Below are 21293 nucleotides of genomic sequence, written 5' to 3'. Positions count from 1 at the left end.
ACAATATTGCTACAGTAACTATGGATATATAGTATTTGTGCATATATCCACAGTTACTGTTCATTTGCAAATGATTCTTTTTTTCTCACTTCATTACAGACTCATTCTATTCGCCTTCTTCCTCAATTTTCTCTTACCCTTTGTCTTCTTCCTCTCTTCGTACAAAATTGCCGCCCTAACCCAATAACAAAACCACCGCTTGGCCTAGCCTCAACCATTTGTCAAGGAAGTATCACCCAAATACAAAAACCCCAAAACTAAAATTAACAACAATCCATTATAGAACCAAGCAAAACCTAGATGAAATCAAAACCCAAATTAACCAAAACCTAGATGAAATCAAATGAGGACCATAGCGGTGCAACATCGAATGGTAAGGGATTGAAGGTGCTTGTAATGGGTTGCTACAACTTGGGGTTGCTTGGTGGCAGTGAGGTTATGGTTTTGATTTGAGTATGACTTGCATTATTTTGCTGGGTAGTTTAGAGAAGAAGAAAAAGATGATGATAATGACGATGACGATGATGTGGTTTTGGTTTGGGAAAAGAGACCAGAAGAAGTAGCAGTTTGAGAGTTATCTTTAAAGAGAGTGAAACAATAATAACAAAATGAATAAAATGAGTATTTAAATAAAGTAGAATGTATAATAGATAATCCGATGTGGGTGTTTTTAAAAAGTGATTGTGTAAAATAGAAAAAGTGGGTTCTTATACAACAAATTTTGCAAAGACTAATGCAAATGCTTTTAATCTTGAGTAGTGTAGAAATGGAGGTTTTCATTTGGGGTTTTGGGATGTAGACTTTTAGGATTTTTGAGTAGAAATTAGGGAGGGTGTTAGGTGGTGAAAGCCATAAGGAGAAATGGTCCATTCGTGGGTTTCCAAGAATAAAATGGATGCTAATTGATCTTCTCATTCCCTTGGGAAAATGATTAATTTTATTTGGGATCCCTAGGGTTTTATGATTGTGGATAATAATGAGTGACCACTCGTGGATAAAAATTGGTATTACATATAACTTATTCAGAGTTAAAATCACCATACAATTCATTTTTGAGACAATACAATATATGGTCCAACGTTTTATACATAATAAGTGATTTAAGACAATAGAATATAGGGTCAAAGTATATATCCTCAATACTTGAGTTTAAGAAATATAAAGTTTATGATTAAAAGAAAAAAAGATCCTTACAAATTTTGATAATTTTTTTTTAATCCTTGATAGTAGTTTTTTTTACCAGTACTTTCAACAAAACAAAAACAAAATCGTTTTATTTTATTTCTCATTTATATTTTTTTCTATAATAATTTCAATAAAACACAATATTCATAATGCTAAATAGGCTACCTTCAATTTTGTGGTTGTGAAACACAAACCAATACAATTTTTTGTTGTTGTTGAGAATAATATATAATTTTTTTTATTTATAAAAAAGGAAAAAAAAGAAAAAAAAAAAGCAAACACAATAAGCCCTAACAAAGATTTTCCACATTCCAAAGGTAATCAACTTCAATCCCTCAATTCTAGGGTTTCTACTTCATTTCACATCACACACACACATATATTTGTTTAGGGTTTTCAATACGCCGTGTTTGGATTCAGAGCCCCAATTGATTCTGTATTTTTTTTGAATTTGTATATCTCTGTGGATAGTCATTATTGTGGGTAACTTGGTTTTAATGGAGGATTAGTAGAAAATGAAAATGTATAGGGATGTTTTCTATAATACCCATTTTGTTTAATTAGAAGAAGAGTGATGTGAACTATGCTAAGTGGGATATATACATAGTTTGGATGTGAAATGAGAAATGTGGTTATGAGTGTATAATTTATATAGGGTTGGGTTTGAGTTACACTCAGGGTAACTTTTATGAATGTTATACCACTTGACAAAATATTCAAATGGTCAGAAATCAGTAACTATATCGTAAAATATTTAAATTTTAAGTTTTTGTTTTTGGTACCCAATACTTTTTATAGCCAGAGCTTTCCTTAAATTTGGCGTGCTTGTTAAGAACAAAGGGAGCGTGTAATCCAACTGTTTGTATATACATTGGAGATGGGCTTGACCTATGATCATGAATTTTTCTGATAAGGAGTTGTCGGATGGAAAAGATGAAGTATTTAAGGGTAAAATTTGTGAGGGCTGGGTTGTTTAAAACTCTTACAAACTAGTGTTCTTTGGGCCTACTGAACTTGATCCAGATTGTCTTGTTATTGATAAGAAGGCTTGGTGCATTTGCAAATCTTACAGAAATTGAATGAAGAATTGTTGGAGTAAAACTAGTTAGAGATGCCATATTGCGACCATATCATTGATAAGATGCAAAAATCTTATCATCTTCCTGTGGTCTTTGTTTTCTGATAAGAATTGATAATCAGTAATTTGGTTCTTCCAAGGGCTAAAATTAAAATCCATAAGTTAAATGCACAAATGATATATTGGACTAAAGAGTTCTTGGTAATCAGTAATTTGATTTCCTACTTTCTCTTAGATCTTCTGATTAATTTGCCTGTATTTTTTTTTCAAAGTGCTTTATGTTCATAATTGTGAACATAGAGTAGTTGTTTCCATTTTCAATAAATTTCTATTACTTATCCAAGAAAAAAAAATCTTGCTCTTGCCTCATTCATTGGATTTGTGAAAACTGCATGTCTGCATGAGTCATGAATTTGTGAATCGCTGATGATAATGTTGCAAGTCATAATTATCTAGTGCACATCACTACTTTTCCTTAGAAGTTATTTCAACTTGCTCTTTCCTTTTTCTTTTTAGAACATGTTTCTTTGACTTGATATTTATGAGGATGTCTTCTCCAGTTTTTCATTTGTGGATGTGAGTGGGAGTGGTTGAATACTCTTGTTTTGGTTTTATGTAAATTTTTTTAATATTCCCGTTTCATTATGTCTACTTTGGTTAGCTCAATTAGTTTGTTACCTTGGGTTTTTCAATTTTGACTTTAGTTTTGTATCTTCTCAAAATTACTTGCAGACTGGAATTCCTTTATTTTGTAGTACATTGAAATTTGTTATTGAGGAGGTTTTATATGGCAGGCTTTTGTATTAATATGTGGATTTTGAGAATGGGGAACTGTTAACTTGGTAGGCGAATATGCTTATCAATGACTATGGAAATGCACATGAGGCAAGAGTTATAATTGTTCTCTTTTTTTTTTTTTTGCACCAATTTCCTTTCCTTTTTCCTAGCTTGTGTAGTTAATTGTTTGTTATTTATATGCAGCCAGAGCAATTCAGGTCAAAGGCTCAAATGTGATGATAACCTACCTAAAGTTAATTTGTCACAACATGCTAATGCACATGATAATTTCTTAAGCCAAAATAAGTTTTTGAGTTCAAATTTCCTTTTTTCGTTGTCCTCACAAAAACCTGGTGCTGAAGGAGCAATGTGGGCACGGTATGTTACCATTAAACACACTGTTTTATTTTTATTTTGTAGTGCACTCTATAATCTCTCTTCCATAGAAAATGAATTTTTATCAATTGATTATATATTGATGCAATGCATATTTTTATGATGGGAATCGGGGCTGTGCAGTTGTTAGAGTACGTTATTCTATATATACAAAAACTTGATGCACATTTGGTATTCTGTGATTGCAGTTTAGAAAAAATGTGAATACCTTTTACCTAATAACAATATTTTTATCGTGTTGGCTCATTTTCTTCTGATTCCTTGTTTTTTGCATGGTCATGCTTTTTAATGGTTTGCAATTGACATTATAAGTTTAAAGGCCTTATACGAAATTCTTGAGTTCTTATTCCTTAGAATTCACAATTCATTGGTTACTGTAAGACAATACTCCACTAACACAAGTACTTGTATAAAAAAACTCCATTAACACAAAGAGATCACCATTTTTTTTTTTTTTTTTTGTGGAAAAATTTCCTTTATTTTATGCGAGGCTGTTTAATTTTTTTCTATAACTAAAAGGTGTCAAAGTTGACTTATTCAGACTTTGTTAAACTTTTAATATTTGTTTTAATAAAATCTTTATTTTTTCAGGGCAATGGACTTCCAAAGTCAAAATATTGCAAGGTTGCAGAGCCAGAGGGCACAAGTGGAAAAGGTAAAGTTGTTAGGCAGGATCTATGTTCATTTTCAACTGTCCTAATTTTCTAATTAAATTGATTTATAGCAGTGAATATGTTTTTTAATGTTTCATTTGAACTGTGTTAGCTAGTAGTTCTTTTTCTAATTCATTTTGTAGTTGAAACTGCTTGCCCTGTGCTCTTATTTATTTATTTATATTTTTTTTTTATAACAAAATCTTATGTTTATGATCTTGTTATTATACTTGGTGTTGACAAACTCTAGTTCTTGTTTCAGTTTATAATTAAGTCAATCAAAAGATAATGTTCTTAACTTGTTTATCCATTTATAGACATTCAATGGCCATATTTGTTCATAACTTCTTCTAATTTGGTAATAAATTTTCAATGGAAAACTTTTGGCAGGCTTGGCATACTCTTTCCAATCTTCAGATTTCTTGCAGGAAGTACACAAAACCTGGAAAAACTGTACAGGTTAAGGATCTTCATAATAATGTATCTCACAGTGTTGGAGGAAGAACTATTTCCCAAAGCACATTTAGCATTGAAAGAAGCTTGGAAGGTATGCAAACACATAAAAATTTCAGCGAAACCAACAGCAAGATTAGTCAACCCGGAAGGTCCATGGGCAATAATTTTTCATCAAGTAATGTTAGAGCCATGGAAGCTGAAAAGAGTCAGATAAGAGCATCAATAGTCAACAATTCTCATTCTCAGAATTTGGATAGATCATTCAACAATCATACTGTTCATATTGACCAAGTAAAAGAGTCTGCAGGAATTTTTGCTGGTAACCTGGATGATGATGACATACTTGAGGTAATTCATATCACTGTTGTTTATGAATTACAATGAAATTTGGATAACCTGAATTAGCTCTAATCAATTTAACTTGGTTAGGAGTAATTCATGTTGGAACTCTATGTTTTTAATTGTTTAAATATCATCAAGTTGGCAAAATTTTACCAATAAAAGAAAGTTGGCATAGTTTCAAGTGCATCAAATAGCGCTTATCAAGTAGCTAAATTTGAGTTTGTTTGTAATATGGTATCTGTTGGATTACATTTTTAAAGAAAGTTGTGATTTTTATTTTTTGCTGTTTTGATTATGAACGTATGCAAATGAAGATTTCATAGGTTGTTTCTGGTGAATCCAGGTCGCTGGTTAAAAATTATTTCATGTACTTCTGGTTTAAGTGTTGAAGTAGTCCTCATATTTCTATGTATCTGAAGTCATATGTTGTTTTGGCTTTATTGATGTCAATGTTGATTTCTGTGCATTCACCTGTCTCATTTACTGCCTTTGGGTTCAGAATATTGATGTGGACAATATAGTGGAACGGTACCAATCAACTTGCACACCACAACCATCAATTTCTAAGCTGCCGCCCATTACTCCAACTATAGATAAAGATAATTTTTCTAGGCAAGATGAAAGTAGTTTGCCACTGGAATTGTGCTCAAACTGCAGTCATGGTCTTAAGGTAGGTGTAGCATATTTTTTCTTATCAATTGTGACTCCATTTTAGTATACTGTCAGCTTCATATGCCTGATTTTTGGTCGTAATGCAGCTAGGACTGTGCCCCGAAGCTACGACTCATTTGCAGGAAATGAAGGACATGCTAATCGTTATATCAAATGAACTGCTTGATAATGTTAATGAACTCACCTCAGAGCACATTGAGAAGCTTCGCCAAGATAGGTTTGCTTCCCACCTGATCTGTAATTATTGTTCAATATTCTATTTGCTACATATATTGGATCTGTTCAGAGGAAATGACAAAGTGAAATTCTGAATATACAAAGAAATAATAGAATATGATGAATACGTGAATTCATGCAGAATGGTTTATATTGCCTTTTGTTGTTTCATAATAGCACTCTTTCATGTTTTTGTAATACACTAATCATCATTGTCTAAGAGGTATGAGCCAATTAATGTTTGTTTATTGTTAGGTCACAGCTAAATAAGCAAATTCAGCAGCTTGATGGGTATCTTCGTGCCAATTCAGTCGACGAGGAAAGACAAAGATCACATTATTCTACATCCACAACAGCCATCAGGTCATTTCAATATGAAACACCTCAAGCAGCTGCTTTCAAGACGCCAATGAGATTTGAAGCCCAGGTAAATCTGAATAATGAGCTGGGAGGGAATGAAAGGTGGAATTCATTCTCCTCTGTAGATAGATTTGATGTTTCATCAGGCCCTTTGGAAAGGGAACCGTATGTTCCTAAGTATGTTGAAGTTAATTATATTGAAGGTTCTAATGACAAAAAGTGGAGTAGTCAGAACTTCCCATGGGCAAAGAAGCTGGAGGTGCTTATCTGAATTATTTTCAAGTTTCTTATTTGCATGGATGATGGATGTCATCCTGATGGTTATTTACATCCTTCCAATCTCAGGCCAATAACAAGAAAGTGTTTGGGAACCACTCTTTTCGCCCCAACCAAAGAGAGGTTATTAATGCTACAATGAGTGGTTGTGATGTTTTCGTTCTAATGCCCACTGGAGGGGGAAAGAGTTTGACATATCAGGTAAAAAAAGCTTGCAAGGATCTTATGGATCATGGTTCTTCTTCAATTTCTGGGTAATAAGATCCTGTTCATTCTCAGTACATCTTGATGATTGTGCCACCTTACTGATCCCTTTTTTAAAAATGATTTCAGTCATCTGTTGTTTCTAATTTTCTGATCTATGGTCAGTACATAATTGATAATTCTGGCCTGTTTTGCTTGTTCATTTTCTTATTTGCTTCATTTTAGTGGTATTCTAGATCAAGCGACTTGTATAGTGTAGGGTTCCCTTGTTAATATTGGGAAATTTAACTTTTTGTCGTTTGCATTATGGGAGTTTACACTTCGGAATTTTTTGTTTGGTTTTTTTTCCTTGCAGCTCCCTGCTCTTATCTGTCCAGGTATAACATTGGTAATTTCTCCCCTCGTGTCACTGATTCAAGATCAGATAATGCATCTATTGCAGGTAATGTTTGCTTTATCACTGACGTCTGCAGCCTTCAATGCCATCTGGACTATTTATGTGCTGCTTATTGAATGATATACATTTTTTTTCTCTTTGAGTTGCACTTAGGCGAACATACCTGCTGCTTACTTAAGTGGCAATATGGAATGGACAGAACAGCAGGAGATCCTTAGAGAGCTATGCTCTGATTACTGTAAATACAAGCTATTATATGTGACACCAGAGAAAGTTGCCAGGTGAGTGTTTTTTTTAATCTTCATGATTACTATTTTGCAAAAAACCATGCACTGATATGTCCTATTACTTTAGCTGCATTACTTGACTATTGCTTGATGAAGAAACACTAGAAATGGACAAGCGTGCTATTTATAACAAATATAGGACAAATTGACACTTCTAGTAGTCCAAGATGAACTAGCCATCTTTTCCCCAATTGTTGATGTAGCTCAACCATTCTTGAGCTTTCTTTAATCTCCAAAGATTTAAACTAGCTAAAGCCATGACCTAGTTTTTTCTTCAATCATTTTTGCACAACCAATAGAACAATGACTAACAAACCCAATTAAAGCAAAGCTGAAGTCCATTCTTCAAGGTTCTGTATGATTGGATGTTGGTGATTGGCAGTGTCCCTTTGTCCTCTTCTTTTCTTGATTATATGGATTTTAGATCCTAATTCTTTAACGGATTCTTCAATACAGTTCCTACTTCCTAGGTACTTGTTCCTCCACTTCCAATTAAAGGAAGTGGAGAAATTGAAGAGAACAAAGGATCTTATATGAATTTAAAATTAGACTAAGTGGTCTGTGATAATGGTTTGCTGTGTCATTCAGTGTTTACACAATTGTGGTTGCAAGTTGACCACAATGGTAATGTTAGTGGATGTTAGACTAGGGCATGTCAGTGATGTAGCTTAATGGATTGTGATGGTGGTTTTGTTTGTGGGTTTTTGATGGGTTTAGGGTGAATATTCATGGTCATAAGTTTATGTGATGGTGGTTGATGCAGGGAGCACAACCAAAATCATTTCAGATTTAATTTTTGAATTATATTTCATTTTGACTTTTGAATTTGGTTGATGGTGGTTTTGATGATTGTAGTTTGACTGTTGGGGTTTGAAAAAAATGGTTAAGTGATGATGATGCAATGATGGACAATAATGATGGCGGTGGCCAGGAAAAATAATGATAGTGAGCCTAGGTTGTTGTGTGGAGAGTTGGGAGATGGAGTGATCCTTGGATTTTAGATTGGAGGATAGGAATTCAATTATGTTACAATTGAAAGATGGCAGCAGCTAGGAATATAAGTGATGGTCTTATTGTGTTAGCGAGCGAGGCAATGGAGCAATGGGATTCACAACTGAAAATTATGGTATGAAGATGCTATAGGTTTGTCATGTTATACGGAGAGTGCTGCTGGATAAAGGATGTAATGGTGGAATTTGAAGAGGGGGGTGGGGGTGCAGTGTAGATTAGGGTAATGCTATTTTTACAAAATCTGGGTGTTTTTGATTGAAATGGTAGCCCAAAATCACATGATAATTACATTTTTGAAAAAGCCAATACATTTGATGGCATTCTTTTTTGTCTGTGGGTGGGTTGGACAGAGGTGGGGGGGGGGGGGAGGGGGGGGGGGAGGGGGGAGGAGAAGGGTTATTTGTCATTCTTTCTAAAATTAGGAGCTATGGAGCAACAGTTCACAGATATGTCTAAGTGCCCACTTATTGTGTGCTACACATGCCGGAGACTTTTAAGATAGACCTGCAATAGAATATCTGATTATCTGTCTTTAAAGTTGGCAATGAATTGGACATATTAAACACTTAAACGTGATCTGATGGTCTAATTCACTTTTAAACATCAACTAAGCCACTTAAATAATGGTTCTTTGAGTCAACCTTGGGTTATATGTGATTTATCTTGTCTTCCTTTTATAAATAATGAATATAGAATATTTTATTTAAAATTATATATTGGGAATGATTTACAAAGTAGCACAAATATTATATGCATGATACTCTATACATGCGTGTGTTGATGTGCACGTGGTATTTGAATATAAATAAATATGTATTTTTGTACTCTTTTGTCTCCCTTGTCTTTTGGTTTATTGTGTCATGTCTTGTTTGTGTTTGTGCTGTCATGTTTTGTGTCTTCATAGATTAGAGTTGATTGTACAAACTGGATCTTTAGAAGGGACATTGTAAAGACCAAAGTATGGAGTTGAAAAGTGCAGTTGAAGTTTTGTTTCTTTGCTTTTCATTATTTTGTTAATTTTGGAAACCAATCTTCTTGAATGCAGAAGTGATGTTCTTTTGAGGCACCTGGAGAGTTTACATGCTCGGGAATTGCTTGCCAGGGTTGTTATTGATGAAGCTCATTGTGTGAGCCAGTGGGGGCATGATTTTAGACCAGATTATCAGGTTGTGGCTTTTAAAACCTTTTTAACTTCATGCTGCAGGTAATATAGCTGCTGCTTAGTGCTAAGCTGTTTTGCAAAATGTCCAGGGTCTTGGTATCTTGAAACAGAAGTTCCAAAATACTCCTGTGTTAGCTTTAACAGCTACTGCAACAGCCAGTGTAAAAGAAGATGTTGTGCAGGCTCTAGGCCTTGTCAACTGCATTGTTTTCCGGCAAAGTTTTAATCGCCCAAATTTATGGTTAGTATTGAATAAATGTTCACATCCTAGCAAAAAAAAAAAAGAAAAAAGAAAAATAAATTAGAAGTTCCCACTGAAAATAGAATTCATCACTCACTGTGAGCATTGCAGGTATTCTGTTATCCCCAAGACTAAGAAGTGTGTGGAAGACATTGACAAATTCATCAAAGAAAACCACTTTGATGAATGTGGAATAATTTATTGTCTTTCAAGAATGGACTGTGAAAAAGTAGCTGAAAAGTTACAGGTCAGTCTATCTTATCATTACTTTGTTTTTGTTGGCGGGGTGTGTGTTTTAGTACTTTTAAGAAGGGCGTGATACCATGAATGATTTAATAACGTATTAGTACTCTCGTCTTCCTTTCTTTGATTTACTTTATTGCAGGTCTGAATATTGCTTGTTTAGTCTATTTTAGCTTTGAAATTTTTGCAAATTTATTGCCTTGCTTGGAATCTGTTTGTTATTGAATTTTTTGATATTATGGTCATACTAGATTGATCTTGATTGCTTTCTAGTGTTTACTGAAATTGATTGTCCTGTATACATTCTTATGTTATGGTCATCTATGTGGGACTGTGCAAGTGCAACATGACACACCTATTTGAAAATTTGGCTATAGCTGTGCTTGCTTCTGATGAAGGGACTTTTATATTATTTTTGACTAATAAGTTCTTCCAGTATTGGAAATTATAATCATAGTTGTTAAATCATTGAAACAATCTTTTGAGTTCATCAAATGTGCTTGCTGTATTTAACATGTTTAAATGACGTTTATCCATCTAATTTGTGCTATTTTTGTATGTTGCACATTCTTGAGCAATTGGTTTGTGTGTGAAAGGTAAAAAAAAAGGGAGGACCTAAATTTGGAGTACTTAAATAGTGATAAGATAAAAGGTGTTAGTTAAGAAACAAATGGCAAACCCCTGAAAACCATCAAATTGACTATTATGCTACAGGGAATTTGTGTGGAGGGCCAAGGGGTGAGCCAAAGATAAAATATAATGTATTTTTTAATTTTTTGATTCATGTTTGCTTAAGTCTATCATTTCTTCAGGAATGTGGACATAAAGCGGCATTCTACCATGGTAGCATGGATCCAGCTCAACGTGCCTTTACCCAAAAGCAATGGAGCAAAGATGAAATCAATATAATTTGTGCTACGGTGGCATTTGGAATGGGTATCATTGACTTTCGCTGCTTGCTGCCTTTTGATTAATTACAAAGAACAATGTAGTAAATAGTAATGTGTGCATTTCAGGTATCAACAAGCCAGATGTCCGCTTTGTAATTCATCATTCTCTCCCAAAATCTATTGAAGGTTACCACCAGGTAATTAATAACAAGTATTCCACTACTTGGACAGTGATACTTATGTCAGTAGTTTAGAATTGAACACAACAGTGGATGACTTTTTAAATTCAGCTTAATGATTCTTTTAGCTCATTGTCTCACTGTTATGTCTCAGGAGTGTGGCCGAGCTGGTAGAGATGGTCAGCGGTCATCTTGTGTGTTGTATTACAGTTATAGTGACTATGTAAGTCACTGTAGTAAAACTCATACTTCTTGTTGAGTTTTTTAATTCTATATTTGAACAATGAGTTTGTATTTAAACATTTTGTCTTTATTGGTTCTTTTTCCCCACTTGTCTTTTTTTGCAGATAAGACTCAAGCATATGATTAGCCTAGGAGTAGCAGAGCAAACTCCATTGACATCTGGATATAATCGCGTCAACACTGCTAATTCAGGGAGGATACTGGAAACAAATACCGAAAATATTTTGCGCATGGTACTTGATATAAGTTTTGCATTGTAGCTTTTTTTTTTTGTCTGTTACTAATACCCTATTGATTTGAATGAAAATGTTCTTAACTAATGTCAAATTGTTTCAGGTCAGTTATTGTGAAAATGATGTTGATTGTCGACGTCTTCTACAGCTTGTTCATTTTGGAGAGAAGTTCGATTCTGCAAACTGTAAAAAAACCTGTGACAATTGTTTGAAGAATAAAAGTTTAATTGAGAAGGATGTCACAGGCATTGCAAAGCAATTGGTTTGAGCATCTTTGTCTTTTAGTTACACCTTTTTATGGATACTGTAGTTCATTTTAATTCACTTATCATTTCATTAATCACTTTTTTATTTGTCTTGCTAGGTTGAACTGGTGAAGTTAATGGGGCAGCAGTTTTCATCATCTCATATTTTAGAAGTCTATAGGGGATCCTTAAGCCAATTTGTACGTTCTTATAAAACTTGTGCTTTGCTTTCTATGTTCATGTCACTTTCTATTATTTAATTCTGTCCGGCTTATTTCGACTAGGTCAAGAAGCACAGACATGAGACTTTAAGCCTGCATGGAGCTGGGAAACATCTAGACAAGGGTGAAGCTTCCCGTATATTGCGTCATCTTGTTACTGAGGATTTCCTTGTGGAAGATGTCAAGAAAAGTGATGTTTATGGATCTGTATCATCAATATTGAAGGTAATTGTAATTTCTTTAGACTTTCATTCTGTATTTTGTATATGAGATGACTTCGATTGAAAGGGGTTAGAAATTGCTCCTTGATGTTGCCCACTACGGTTAGTTTATGCATATAAAATTTCTTCCTTTGTTTTAATTTCTTGTATTAAGGTTTAGTGTTATTTTAAATTTTGTTCAGGTGAACGAGTCCAAAGCTAAAAATCTCTTCCTTGGCGGGCAGACAATCATATTAAGGTCCTTTTTAGCCCTGTTGTGTCATGCTTAGTTGTAAATCTGATATATGCCAAGTCTAGCAAGTCTTTTTGCGTGTGAATATGGTATTGATATGATATGTAAAATTTTGTCAGTCAGATGCTTGCCAACATGACATGTAAATGTCTAATTTGAGTTGCATACTTGCACCCATGTCCAATACCTTTTATTTCTGAAATCTGTGGACTCTGTTATATCCTTTCATAATTATTTTACTAGCATTTCATTTTTTGGTTATATGTAATTAATTAGGGTGTTAATTGCTCAAAAAGCATTTTATGTTGGTCATACTGTTGCTAGTTTCTCATGTCATGGATAATGAAGGGATTTAAAAAAAAAAATTTTTTTTTTTTTTGATAAGATGTCATGGATAATGAAGTTAATTGTTTATGGCTTGTCCATAGAAAATTCATATATGCTGCAAGTCACCAATGCAGTTGAATTAACATATTATATGTTTCACATGTGGTCTGGTTGCTGTGTCTCCTTGATGGTACATTCGAGACTCTGAATGCTTAAAAACTTGCTTCTGTGTCCATCTTTATTGCTTGTCTCAATTGTCTCTTCATGATAAAGGCACTTTAGTCTTTGACCGGGTCTAGTTGTTTTTGGTTTATGATAGATTTGTAATCAAGTAACATGCGGAAATGAATTAGTAAAATTGCAATTGGAGCTCCTTGTAATCACTTATAATCCCAAGATATATCTAGTAAACACCCGATGCGGGACTCAGCACGCACCTGCACAACACACACTCAAACAATCTAATCCAATCAAATCTGCACAATCTGGGGTGTGAGGGTATCACACACGCAAACAGCTGATTGAAATCTATATTGATGCCTCTTTGTTTATTTTTACTAAAATTTTTTGCTACTAGGCTGTGCAATTTTGGACTCTGTCTCTATGTTGGGAATGTGTTGTATGTTTCACAACATACTTCTGTATGGGAAAGAAAATGGGGTATTGACCTTAATTTTGAGAGCAAGGGGCCATGGCTTTTTTTACACTGAAAGGCAGTAATGGTGAAGGTGTGGTTTTTACTGTGAAATGAAGTTCTTTATTATGCCTTCATCACTGTAATTTAGTTCTTTATTGTTATTCTATTTTTCGTTTCTCGTCAAATATTTTTACTCTATCCTACACGGTTTAACAAATTATGGCCATGTTGGTATAATTCAACCTTTTAAAAGTTTGATTTCCAGGTTATCATATTAGTTTCTCAAATAAAGTTCTTGCTTGGATCCTCTCCTGGATGTTTTGTAATCACCAAGACATGGTGTAGATGAATTGTCTCTGTATCCTGTTGTTTTCTTTTTTTTTGGGCCTTCTGAAAGGCCAAATTCCTGTAGGCTTTCTGTTGGGTTCCAGGAAATAGGGCCATAGCTGCTCTGTTCCTTGATCAGCTGTGTCTACATCATGTCGTTTGGAGTACTATTGTGAGTTTAGCAAATTGGTTCGTGTGTCTCGGTGAAGACTTAAGTTTGTTATTGAAAGATTAGATTAATAAAAGCTATATTTAAGGACAAAAAAATGCATCTAACACTTACTAGATCAGAGAAAGCTTGTTTTGATGAGAATGTTTTTGGTTGTGCTTATCTGCGATCTGTTATCCTCTTTGATTATTTCCTAAGCAAATTTCCAATAAAGTTTTGTTTAACCGACATGCATTGCTACAATCTCATGCACTGACACCTTGTATACCTTGTAGATTCCATTCCTCTGCGAAAGTGGTTAAACTGAGCAAATCTGGAGTGACTCCAGCAAAAGGCTCATTGACATTTGGGAAGCTAAGTCCTCCTCGAATTGACACTCCTGCTGAGCCTCAACCTGAAGTAGACTTGGTATTTTTGATGGATATTATACATGCATACACGTCCATAGATATATATATATATATATATGTTAGAATTATGGTTAAGTGATTAAACTCACCATTTCCTAACAGCTTAAGCTTGTGGGACAATCGGTAATTTAACATGGTATCAGAGCAAGAGATCCTTAGTTCGATCTCTGTCTTCGCTCTACCTCCCATTTAAAATGTTAAATTTCCACTTGTTGGACCCCCACTTACTAAGGGGAAGTTTAGGCTCACAAGTGAGGGGGAGTGTTAAAATTATAGTTAAGTGATTAAACTCACCATTTTCTAACAGTTTAAGCTTGTGGGTCAATTGGTAATTTAACAATATATATGCATATACCCATCATCCTTTGCAATCTTCTGCTTTATGAAATTTATGACTTTCATTAACTGCTAAATCAACTCTTTGTTTTGTTTTATTTTATTTTTCTACCAACGTGTTCTACAACAGAATCTCTCAGCCAAACTGTATTCAGCTCTGCGAATGCTCCGAACTATTCTTGTCAAAGAAGCTGGGGAGGGGGTCATGGCATACCACATATTTGGGTTTGTTCTTAGCCATTTTCCTATTCTTCCACAATGTTTTCCATTTATGACTATTTTTGTTTATGAGAATAAAAGGTTGTACCTAGTGCACCACTCCCACTTTTGCAGGGCTTGGGAAAAGTCATGGAAGCAAAATAAATTCATTTGATTTTTTACAATTTTTTCAGCATGCAATATTCGTCTTTATACAAACTTAAAATTTTCATTGACTTTTTACAATTCTTTCAGGATGCAATATTTGTCTTTATACACATTTATATATTGCTGTTCATCATCTCTATCCCACTTTATTTTAATATATGTCCTAATAAGTTGCTTTTACCCCCCTTCTCGACTTAGTAATGCTACGCTGCAGCACATCAGCAAAAGAATTCCCAGAACAAAGGAAGAACTTCTTGAGATCAATGGCATTGGCAAGTAAGTTGTGAGGTTGGAAGCCCTGGTTACTCCAGAGTCAATTTTACTAACTTTCTGGCTTTAATTCAGGGCTAAGGTAAGCAAGTACGGAGATCGGATACTTGAAACCGTCGAGTCTACCATCCACGAATACTACAAGACAGAGAAAAACAACAGCGGCAGCAATGACAGTACTGATTCAATGAAGAGGAGAAGGAATTCAAATAGCAACCAAAATACTAACTTTGAGGATGATGACTTTTCCAGAAGTACTGGTAGATCAAAGAAAAGAGCAGTAACGGAGCAGAAGAAAACTACTGAGATTTCTAATGGTATGAAGCCAGATTCCTACAACCAATGCATAGATGATGACCTAGATTTCTATGATTATGATTTTGAAATGAAAGGTTCAAATACAAAGGCTAGTTCGAACGATGGAAGAGTGCTTCCTTTGTGGTCAGCAGCTGGAAACGGGATACAATCTTGATTATTTCAAAAGCATGTATAGTAGAAACTAGAAAGCAATTTCTTGTTGCCTTTGATTTAAAACTATGGGAAAGATTTTTGTGTGACAACCATGCAGTTCTGGCTGTCTGGACCAAAGGCGTTGTATAATTTATGCAGTGGATATTTTAGTGTACAGTTTTGCAAAACTTGTTAGTAGCCAGTTTCTTATGTCACACACCATGACCAAAGGTAATTTTATAATCGTAGTAGAAAGGCATTAAATGACATTGAGGGCTCGTGAGTTGTGTAATCTGAATGTGATGGTGTCCTGTTTGACTCAATAAGTGTCTGTCTGTGAGTCATTATCATGTAAGTTATCTTAGGGACTGAAAACGCAATGTCTCTTGACAGTTGAGCACCGAGTTTGCTTATACACTCTGATTTAATGGCAGAGTTAGGGACCCAATTGAGATGGCAAATTCAGCATGTTTTAGGTATAGTGGGAGAGGAGGTGGGTTCAAACCACAGACATGAGATCATCTTGTTGAAAGGTTTTGCAAAAATTTGTGACTAGAAATTCAGCATTTTGCAAAGTATGCTCCTACCATTGAAATTTAGCAATTGAGTGCTTTTTGCAATATGGTACAGCAAGCAAATGTTGTAACTTCGAAAGTATTTAAAGTTTGGGATGGTTTCCGTTTAGCACGAGAGATTTCCTTTCAGCCCCAAAAAAGAAGTTGTCTAAATAAATTGTCTCTTCGAACAGACAAGTAAAAGGTTTGTCTTTATGAGTATACACAAGAGAAAGGTTATGTTGAACACCAAAAACAAGAGAGGGGTTATGTTTGTTCGAACAGATGTATATTGTTCAAATAGTTACAACTGAGCAAATCGACATCTGCTCAAACAGACAAGTAGAGATCTATACAATTTCTACAAGCTCCCTTACAAAATTACCTACACAACACTCTTTAAGTGCGTGTATGAGAGAGAGAGAGAGAGGTTGTGTTGTAAAATTAGACAAACAACTTAATTCTATGCTCATTATATCATACAATTGTTGAGAATGTTGAGAATCCTATGGCCAATAGAGCCCTGGGCGAATCAAGTCTTGAGGAAAGCGACCAAGTAACATGTCATGAAACCATCTCCTTCAATTGGTATCCTCTTACCAAACCTCATGTAGAGTGATGTCAGGGACATTATAAATTTTAGGGAAATGTTCACAAGCATTGTGCGGTGCTTGTTTAGATTTCTCATCCTAGATCTCACTTAAAAAAAATTAAATAGTTGTCAAAAAAACTGCAAAAAATAAAAAATAAAAGTTGCTAAAAGTTGCCAAAAAAATTGTTGTTAACGGGCACCTTACGGTGCTTATTAACACAACCCTAAATTTTATTACATAAATCTTACAAATTGATCACAAAAAAAACTATTATGACGACGTTCATTTATTATTTTGTTGAAGTCCAATAATTACATTTATTGCTACATTATTTTGTAAACCTTTATAGTAGCTTCGGCATTTTTTATTACCAAAAAATTTTGACCTCAACCAGAAGTATGAGTACCACTGGGGTCTTGAATCTCGACCACTCTATAAATGGACTCCTCACCATGAGAAATTCCATCGTGCCTCAAGCAAACCGATCCAATATCCCTAATGACCAATTGTCAAAAGACTCAAAACCATGGCACCAATAATTCCACCCGTATCAATGTCATAAATCTATAATACCTTAACGAGAATGTTAAGGCGATGAAGCAAGAAAATTCTTTGAATAAGAGCATGATGAGCTGATCATATGCATGTTGGAGAATGAAGGAAGGGTGATGATACTAGTTATCCTATCTCTCTAATACAAGACATCACCGCCTTCTGCATGGTGAATCGGGAAGAGTTCATGAGGGAAAACTACTTGCCACGCAAGGTTCATTAACACATAAATGCCTTAACTTACTAGATAGTATACAAAATCATGACTCATCAAATTCCTAAGATAATTAGACAAGAGATTGACCAATAAAATCCAGTATAAAATTCAACTATACTGTGTCAATCAAAGCAATACAATATCCCCCTGAATAATATTATTACATATATCAAAGCAACACAACTCAACTAATGAGTTTATCATAAAAAGTAACAATTATAAATTGTATACACGTATCTATTATAATTATTTTGTTTAACTAATGGGCAATAATTAAAACAACTTTGGAGTAATATTGTATAACAAAAGTTGATCAAAGCATATTAATTCTTTCTATATTATTGATTTTTATTATGTGATGTAATAAAAAGCTTCATTACGAATTTTTTTTTTTTTTTTGGTTGTGCTTATCTGCGATCTGTTATCCTCTTTGATTATTTCCTAAGCAAATTTCCAATAAAGTTTTGTTTAACCGACATGCATTGCTACAATCTCATGCACTGACACCTTGTATACCTTGTAGATTCCATTCCTCTGCGAAAGTGGTTAAACTGAGCAAATCTGGAGTGACTCCAGCAAAAGGCTCATTGACATTTGGGAAGCTAAGTCCTCCTCGAATTGACACTCCTGCTGAGCCTCAACCTGAAGTAGACTTGGTATTTTTGATGGATATTATACATGCATACACGTCCATAGATATATATATATATATATATGTTAGAATTATGGTTAAGTGATTAAACTCACCATTTCCTAACAGCTTAAGCTTGTGGGACAATCGGTAATTTAACATGGTATCAGAGCAAGAGATCCTTAGTTCGATCTCTGTCTTCGCTCTACCTCCCATTTAAAATGTTAAATTTCCACTTGTTGGGCCCCCACTTACTAAGGGGAAGTGTTAAAATTATAGTTAAGTGATTAAACTCACCATTTTCTAACAGTTTAAGCTTGTGGGTCAATTGGTAATTTAACAATATATATGCATATACCCATCATCCTTTGCAATCTTCTGCTTTATGAAATTTATGACTTTCATTAACTGCTAAATCAACTCTTTGTTTTGTTTTATTTTATTTTTCTACCAACGTGTTCTACAACAGAATCTCTCAGCCAAACTGTATTCAGCTCTGCGAATGCTCCGAACTATTCTTGTCAAAGAAGCTGGGGAGGGGGTCATGGCATACCACATATTTGGGTTTGTTCTTAGCCATTTTCCTATTCTTCCACAATGTTTTCCATTTATGACTATTTTTGTTTATGAGAATAAAAGGTTGTACCTAGTGCACCACTCCCACTTTTGCAGGGCTTGGGAAAAGTCATGGAAGCAAAATAAATTCATTTGATTTTTTACAATTTTTTCAGCATGCAATATTCGTCTTTATACAAACTTAAAATTTTCATTGACTTTTTACAATTCTTTCAGGATGCAATATTTGTCTTTATACACATTTATATATTGCTGTTCATCATCTCTATCCCACTTTATTTTAATATATGTCCTAATAAGTTGCTTTTACCCCCCTTCTCGACTTAGTAATGCTACGCTGCAGCACATCAGCAAAAGAATTCCCAGAACAAAGGAAGAACTTCTTGAGATCAATGGCATTGGCAAGTAAGTTGTGAGGTTGGAAGCCCTGGTTACTCCAGAGTCAATTTTACTAACTTTCTGGCTTTAATTCAGGGCTAAGGTAAGCAAGTACGGAGATCGGATACTTGAAACCGTCGAGTCTACCATCCACGAATACTACAAGACAGAGAAAAACAACAGCGGCAGCAATGACAGTACTGATTCAATGAAGAGGAGAAGGAATTCAAATAGCAACCAAAATACTAACTTTGAGGATGATGACTTTTCCAGAAGTACTGGTAGATCAAAGAAAAGAGCAGTAACGGAGCAGAAGAAAACTACTGAGATTTCTAATGGTATGAAGCCAGATTCCTACAACCAATGCATAGATGATGACCTAGATTTCTATGATTATGATTTTGAAATGAAAGGTTCAAATACAAAGGCTAGTTCGAACGATGGAAGAGTGCTTCCTTTGTGGTCAGCAGCTGGAAACGGGATACAATCTTGATTATTTCAAAAGCATGTATAGTAGAAACTAGAAAGCAATTTCTTGTTGCCTTTGATTTAAAACTATGGGAAAGATTTTTGTGTGACAACCATGCAGTTCTGGCTGTCTGGACCAAAGGCGTTGTATAATTTATGCAGTGGATATTTTAGTGTACAGTTTTGCAAAACTTGTTAGTAGCCAGTTTCTTATGTCACACACCATGACCAAAGGTAATTTTATAATCGTAGTAGAAAGGCATTAAATGACATTGAGGGCTCGTGAGTTGTGTAATCTGAATGTGATGGTGTCCTGTTTGACTCAATAAGTGTCTGTCTGTGAGTCATTATCATGTAAGTTATCTCAGGGACTGAAAACGCAATGTCTCTTGACAGTTGAGCACCGAGTTTGCTTATACATTCTGATTTAATGGCAGAGTTAGGGACCCAATTGAGATGGCAAATTCAGCATGTTTTAGGTATAGTGGGAGAGGAGGTGGGTTCAAACCACAGACATGAGATCATCTTGTTGAAAGGTTTTGCAAAAATTTGTGACTAGAAATTCAGCATTTTGCAAAGTATGCTCCTACCATTGAAATTTAGCAATTGAGTGCTTTTTGCAATATGGTACAGCAAGCAAATGTTGTAACTTCGAAAGTATTTAAAGTTTGGGATGGTTTCCGTTTAGCACGAGAGATTTCCTTTCAGCCCCAAAAAAGAAGTTGTCTAAATAAATTGTCTCTTCGAACAGACAAGTAAAAGGTTTGTCTTTATGAGTATACACAAGAGAAAGGTTATGTTGAACACCAAAAACAAGAGAGGGGTTATGTTTGTTCGAACAGATGTATATTGTTCAAATAGTTACAACTGAGCAAATCGACATCTGCTCAAACAGACAAGTAGAGATCTATACAATTTCTACAAGCTCCCTTACAAAATTACCTACACAACACTCTTTAAGTGCGTGTATGAGAGAGAGAGAGAGAGGTTGTGTTGTAAAATTAGACAAACAACTTAATTCTATGCTCATTATATCATACAATTGTTGAGAATGTTGAGAATCCTATGGCCAATAGAGCCCTGGGCGAATCAAGTCTTGAGGAAAGCGACCAAGTAACATGTCATGAAACCATCTCCTTCAATTGGTATCCTCTTACCAAACCTCATGTAGAGTGATGTCAGGGACATTATAAATTTTAGGGAAATGTTCACAAGCATTGTGCGGTGCTTGTTTAGATTTCTCATCCTAGATCTCACTTAAAAAAAATTAAATAGTTGTCAAAAAAACTGCAAAAAATAAAAAATAAAAGTTGCTAAAAGTTGCCAAAAAAATTGTTGTTAACGGGCACCTTACGGTGCTTATTAACACAACCCTAAATTTTATTACATAAATCTTACAAATTGATCACAAAAAAAACTATTATGACGACGTTCATTTATTATTTTGTTGAAGTCCAATAATTACATTTATTGCTACATTATTTTGTAAACCTTTATAGTAGCTTCGGCATTTTTTATTACCAAAAAATTTTGACCTCAACCAGAAGTATGAGTACCACTGGGGTCTTGAATCTCGACCACTCTATAAATGGACTCCTCACCATGAGAAATT

The 21293-nt window shown here is 34.6% G+C and overlaps 2 protein-coding genes across 2 annotated transcripts; both read left to right on the top strand.

The window, feature by feature from the left end:
• The first annotated feature begins 1456 nt into the window (after nucleotides 1-1456).
• LOC112008948 (ATP-dependent DNA helicase Q-like 4A) lies at nucleotides 1457-15927 on the top strand. The gene is made up of 26 exons (XM_024041310.2): nucleotides 1457-1502; nucleotides 3058-3148; nucleotides 3245-3418; nucleotides 4028-4091; nucleotides 4480-4893; nucleotides 5387-5557; nucleotides 5646-5776; nucleotides 6031-6394; nucleotides 6481-6612; nucleotides 6971-7057; nucleotides 7166-7293; nucleotides 9356-9476; nucleotides 9562-9713; nucleotides 9825-9960; nucleotides 10769-10892; nucleotides 10973-11043; nucleotides 11180-11248; nucleotides 11373-11501; nucleotides 11605-11763; nucleotides 11866-11946; nucleotides 12031-12192; nucleotides 12371-12426; nucleotides 14156-14288; nucleotides 14757-14851; nucleotides 15191-15268; nucleotides 15338-15927. Exons 2-26 carry the CDS (start codon nucleotides 3126-3128, stop codon nucleotides 15732-15734), a joined length of 3651 nt encoding a protein of 1216 aa, XP_023897078.2. The 5' UTR covers nucleotides 1457-1502; nucleotides 3058-3125; the 3' UTR covers nucleotides 15735-15927.
• A 2197-nt stretch (nucleotides 15928-18124) lies between these two features.
• LOC136063739 (ATP-dependent DNA helicase Q-like 4A) lies at nucleotides 18125-19899 on the top strand. Its single transcript, XM_065764551.1, has 4 exons — nucleotides 18125-18284; nucleotides 18729-18823; nucleotides 19163-19240; nucleotides 19310-19899. Exons 2-4 carry the CDS (start codon nucleotides 18762-18764, stop codon nucleotides 19704-19706), a joined length of 537 nt encoding a protein of 178 aa, XP_065620623.1. The 5' UTR covers nucleotides 18125-18284; nucleotides 18729-18761; the 3' UTR covers nucleotides 19707-19899.
• Nucleotides 19900-21293: the final 1394 nt, after the last annotated feature.

The sequence above is a fragment of the Quercus suber genome, unplaced genomic scaffold (genome assembly GCF_002906115.3).
Source record: "Quercus suber isolate HL8 unplaced genomic scaffold, Cork oak 2.0 scaffold_568, whole genome shotgun sequence".
NCBI classification, from domain to species: Eukaryota; Viridiplantae; Streptophyta; class Magnoliopsida; order Fagales; family Fagaceae; genus Quercus; species Quercus suber.
This window is presented reverse-complemented; position numbering and strand designations above follow the sequence as displayed.

Excerpts from the sequence above, each read along its gene's own strand:
- LOC112008948 (XM_024041310.2), top strand. The coding sequence starts at position 3,126 with ATGACTATGGAAATGCACATGAG. Across the intron at positions 3,149-3,244 it reads ACTATGGAAATGCACATGAG|CCAGAGCAATTCAGGTCAAA; the intron begins GCAAGAGTTATA and ends ATTTATATGCAG. Across the intron at positions 9,714-9,824 it reads TTTAATCGCCCAAATTTATG|GTATTCTGTTATCCCCAAGA; the intron begins GTTAGTATTGAA and ends TGAGCATTGCAG.
- LOC136063739 (XM_065764551.1), top strand. The coding sequence starts at position 18,762 with ATGCTCCGAACTATTCTTGTCAAAGAAGCTGGGGAGGGGGTCATGGCA. Across the intron at positions 18,824-19,162 it reads ATGGCATACCACATATTTGG|TAATGCTACGCTGCAGCACA; the intron begins GTTTGTTCTTAG and ends TTCTCGACTTAG. Across the intron at positions 19,241-19,309 it reads GAGATCAATGGCATTGGCAA|GGCTAAGGTAAGCAAGTACG; the intron begins GTAAGTTGTGAG and ends GCTTTAATTCAG.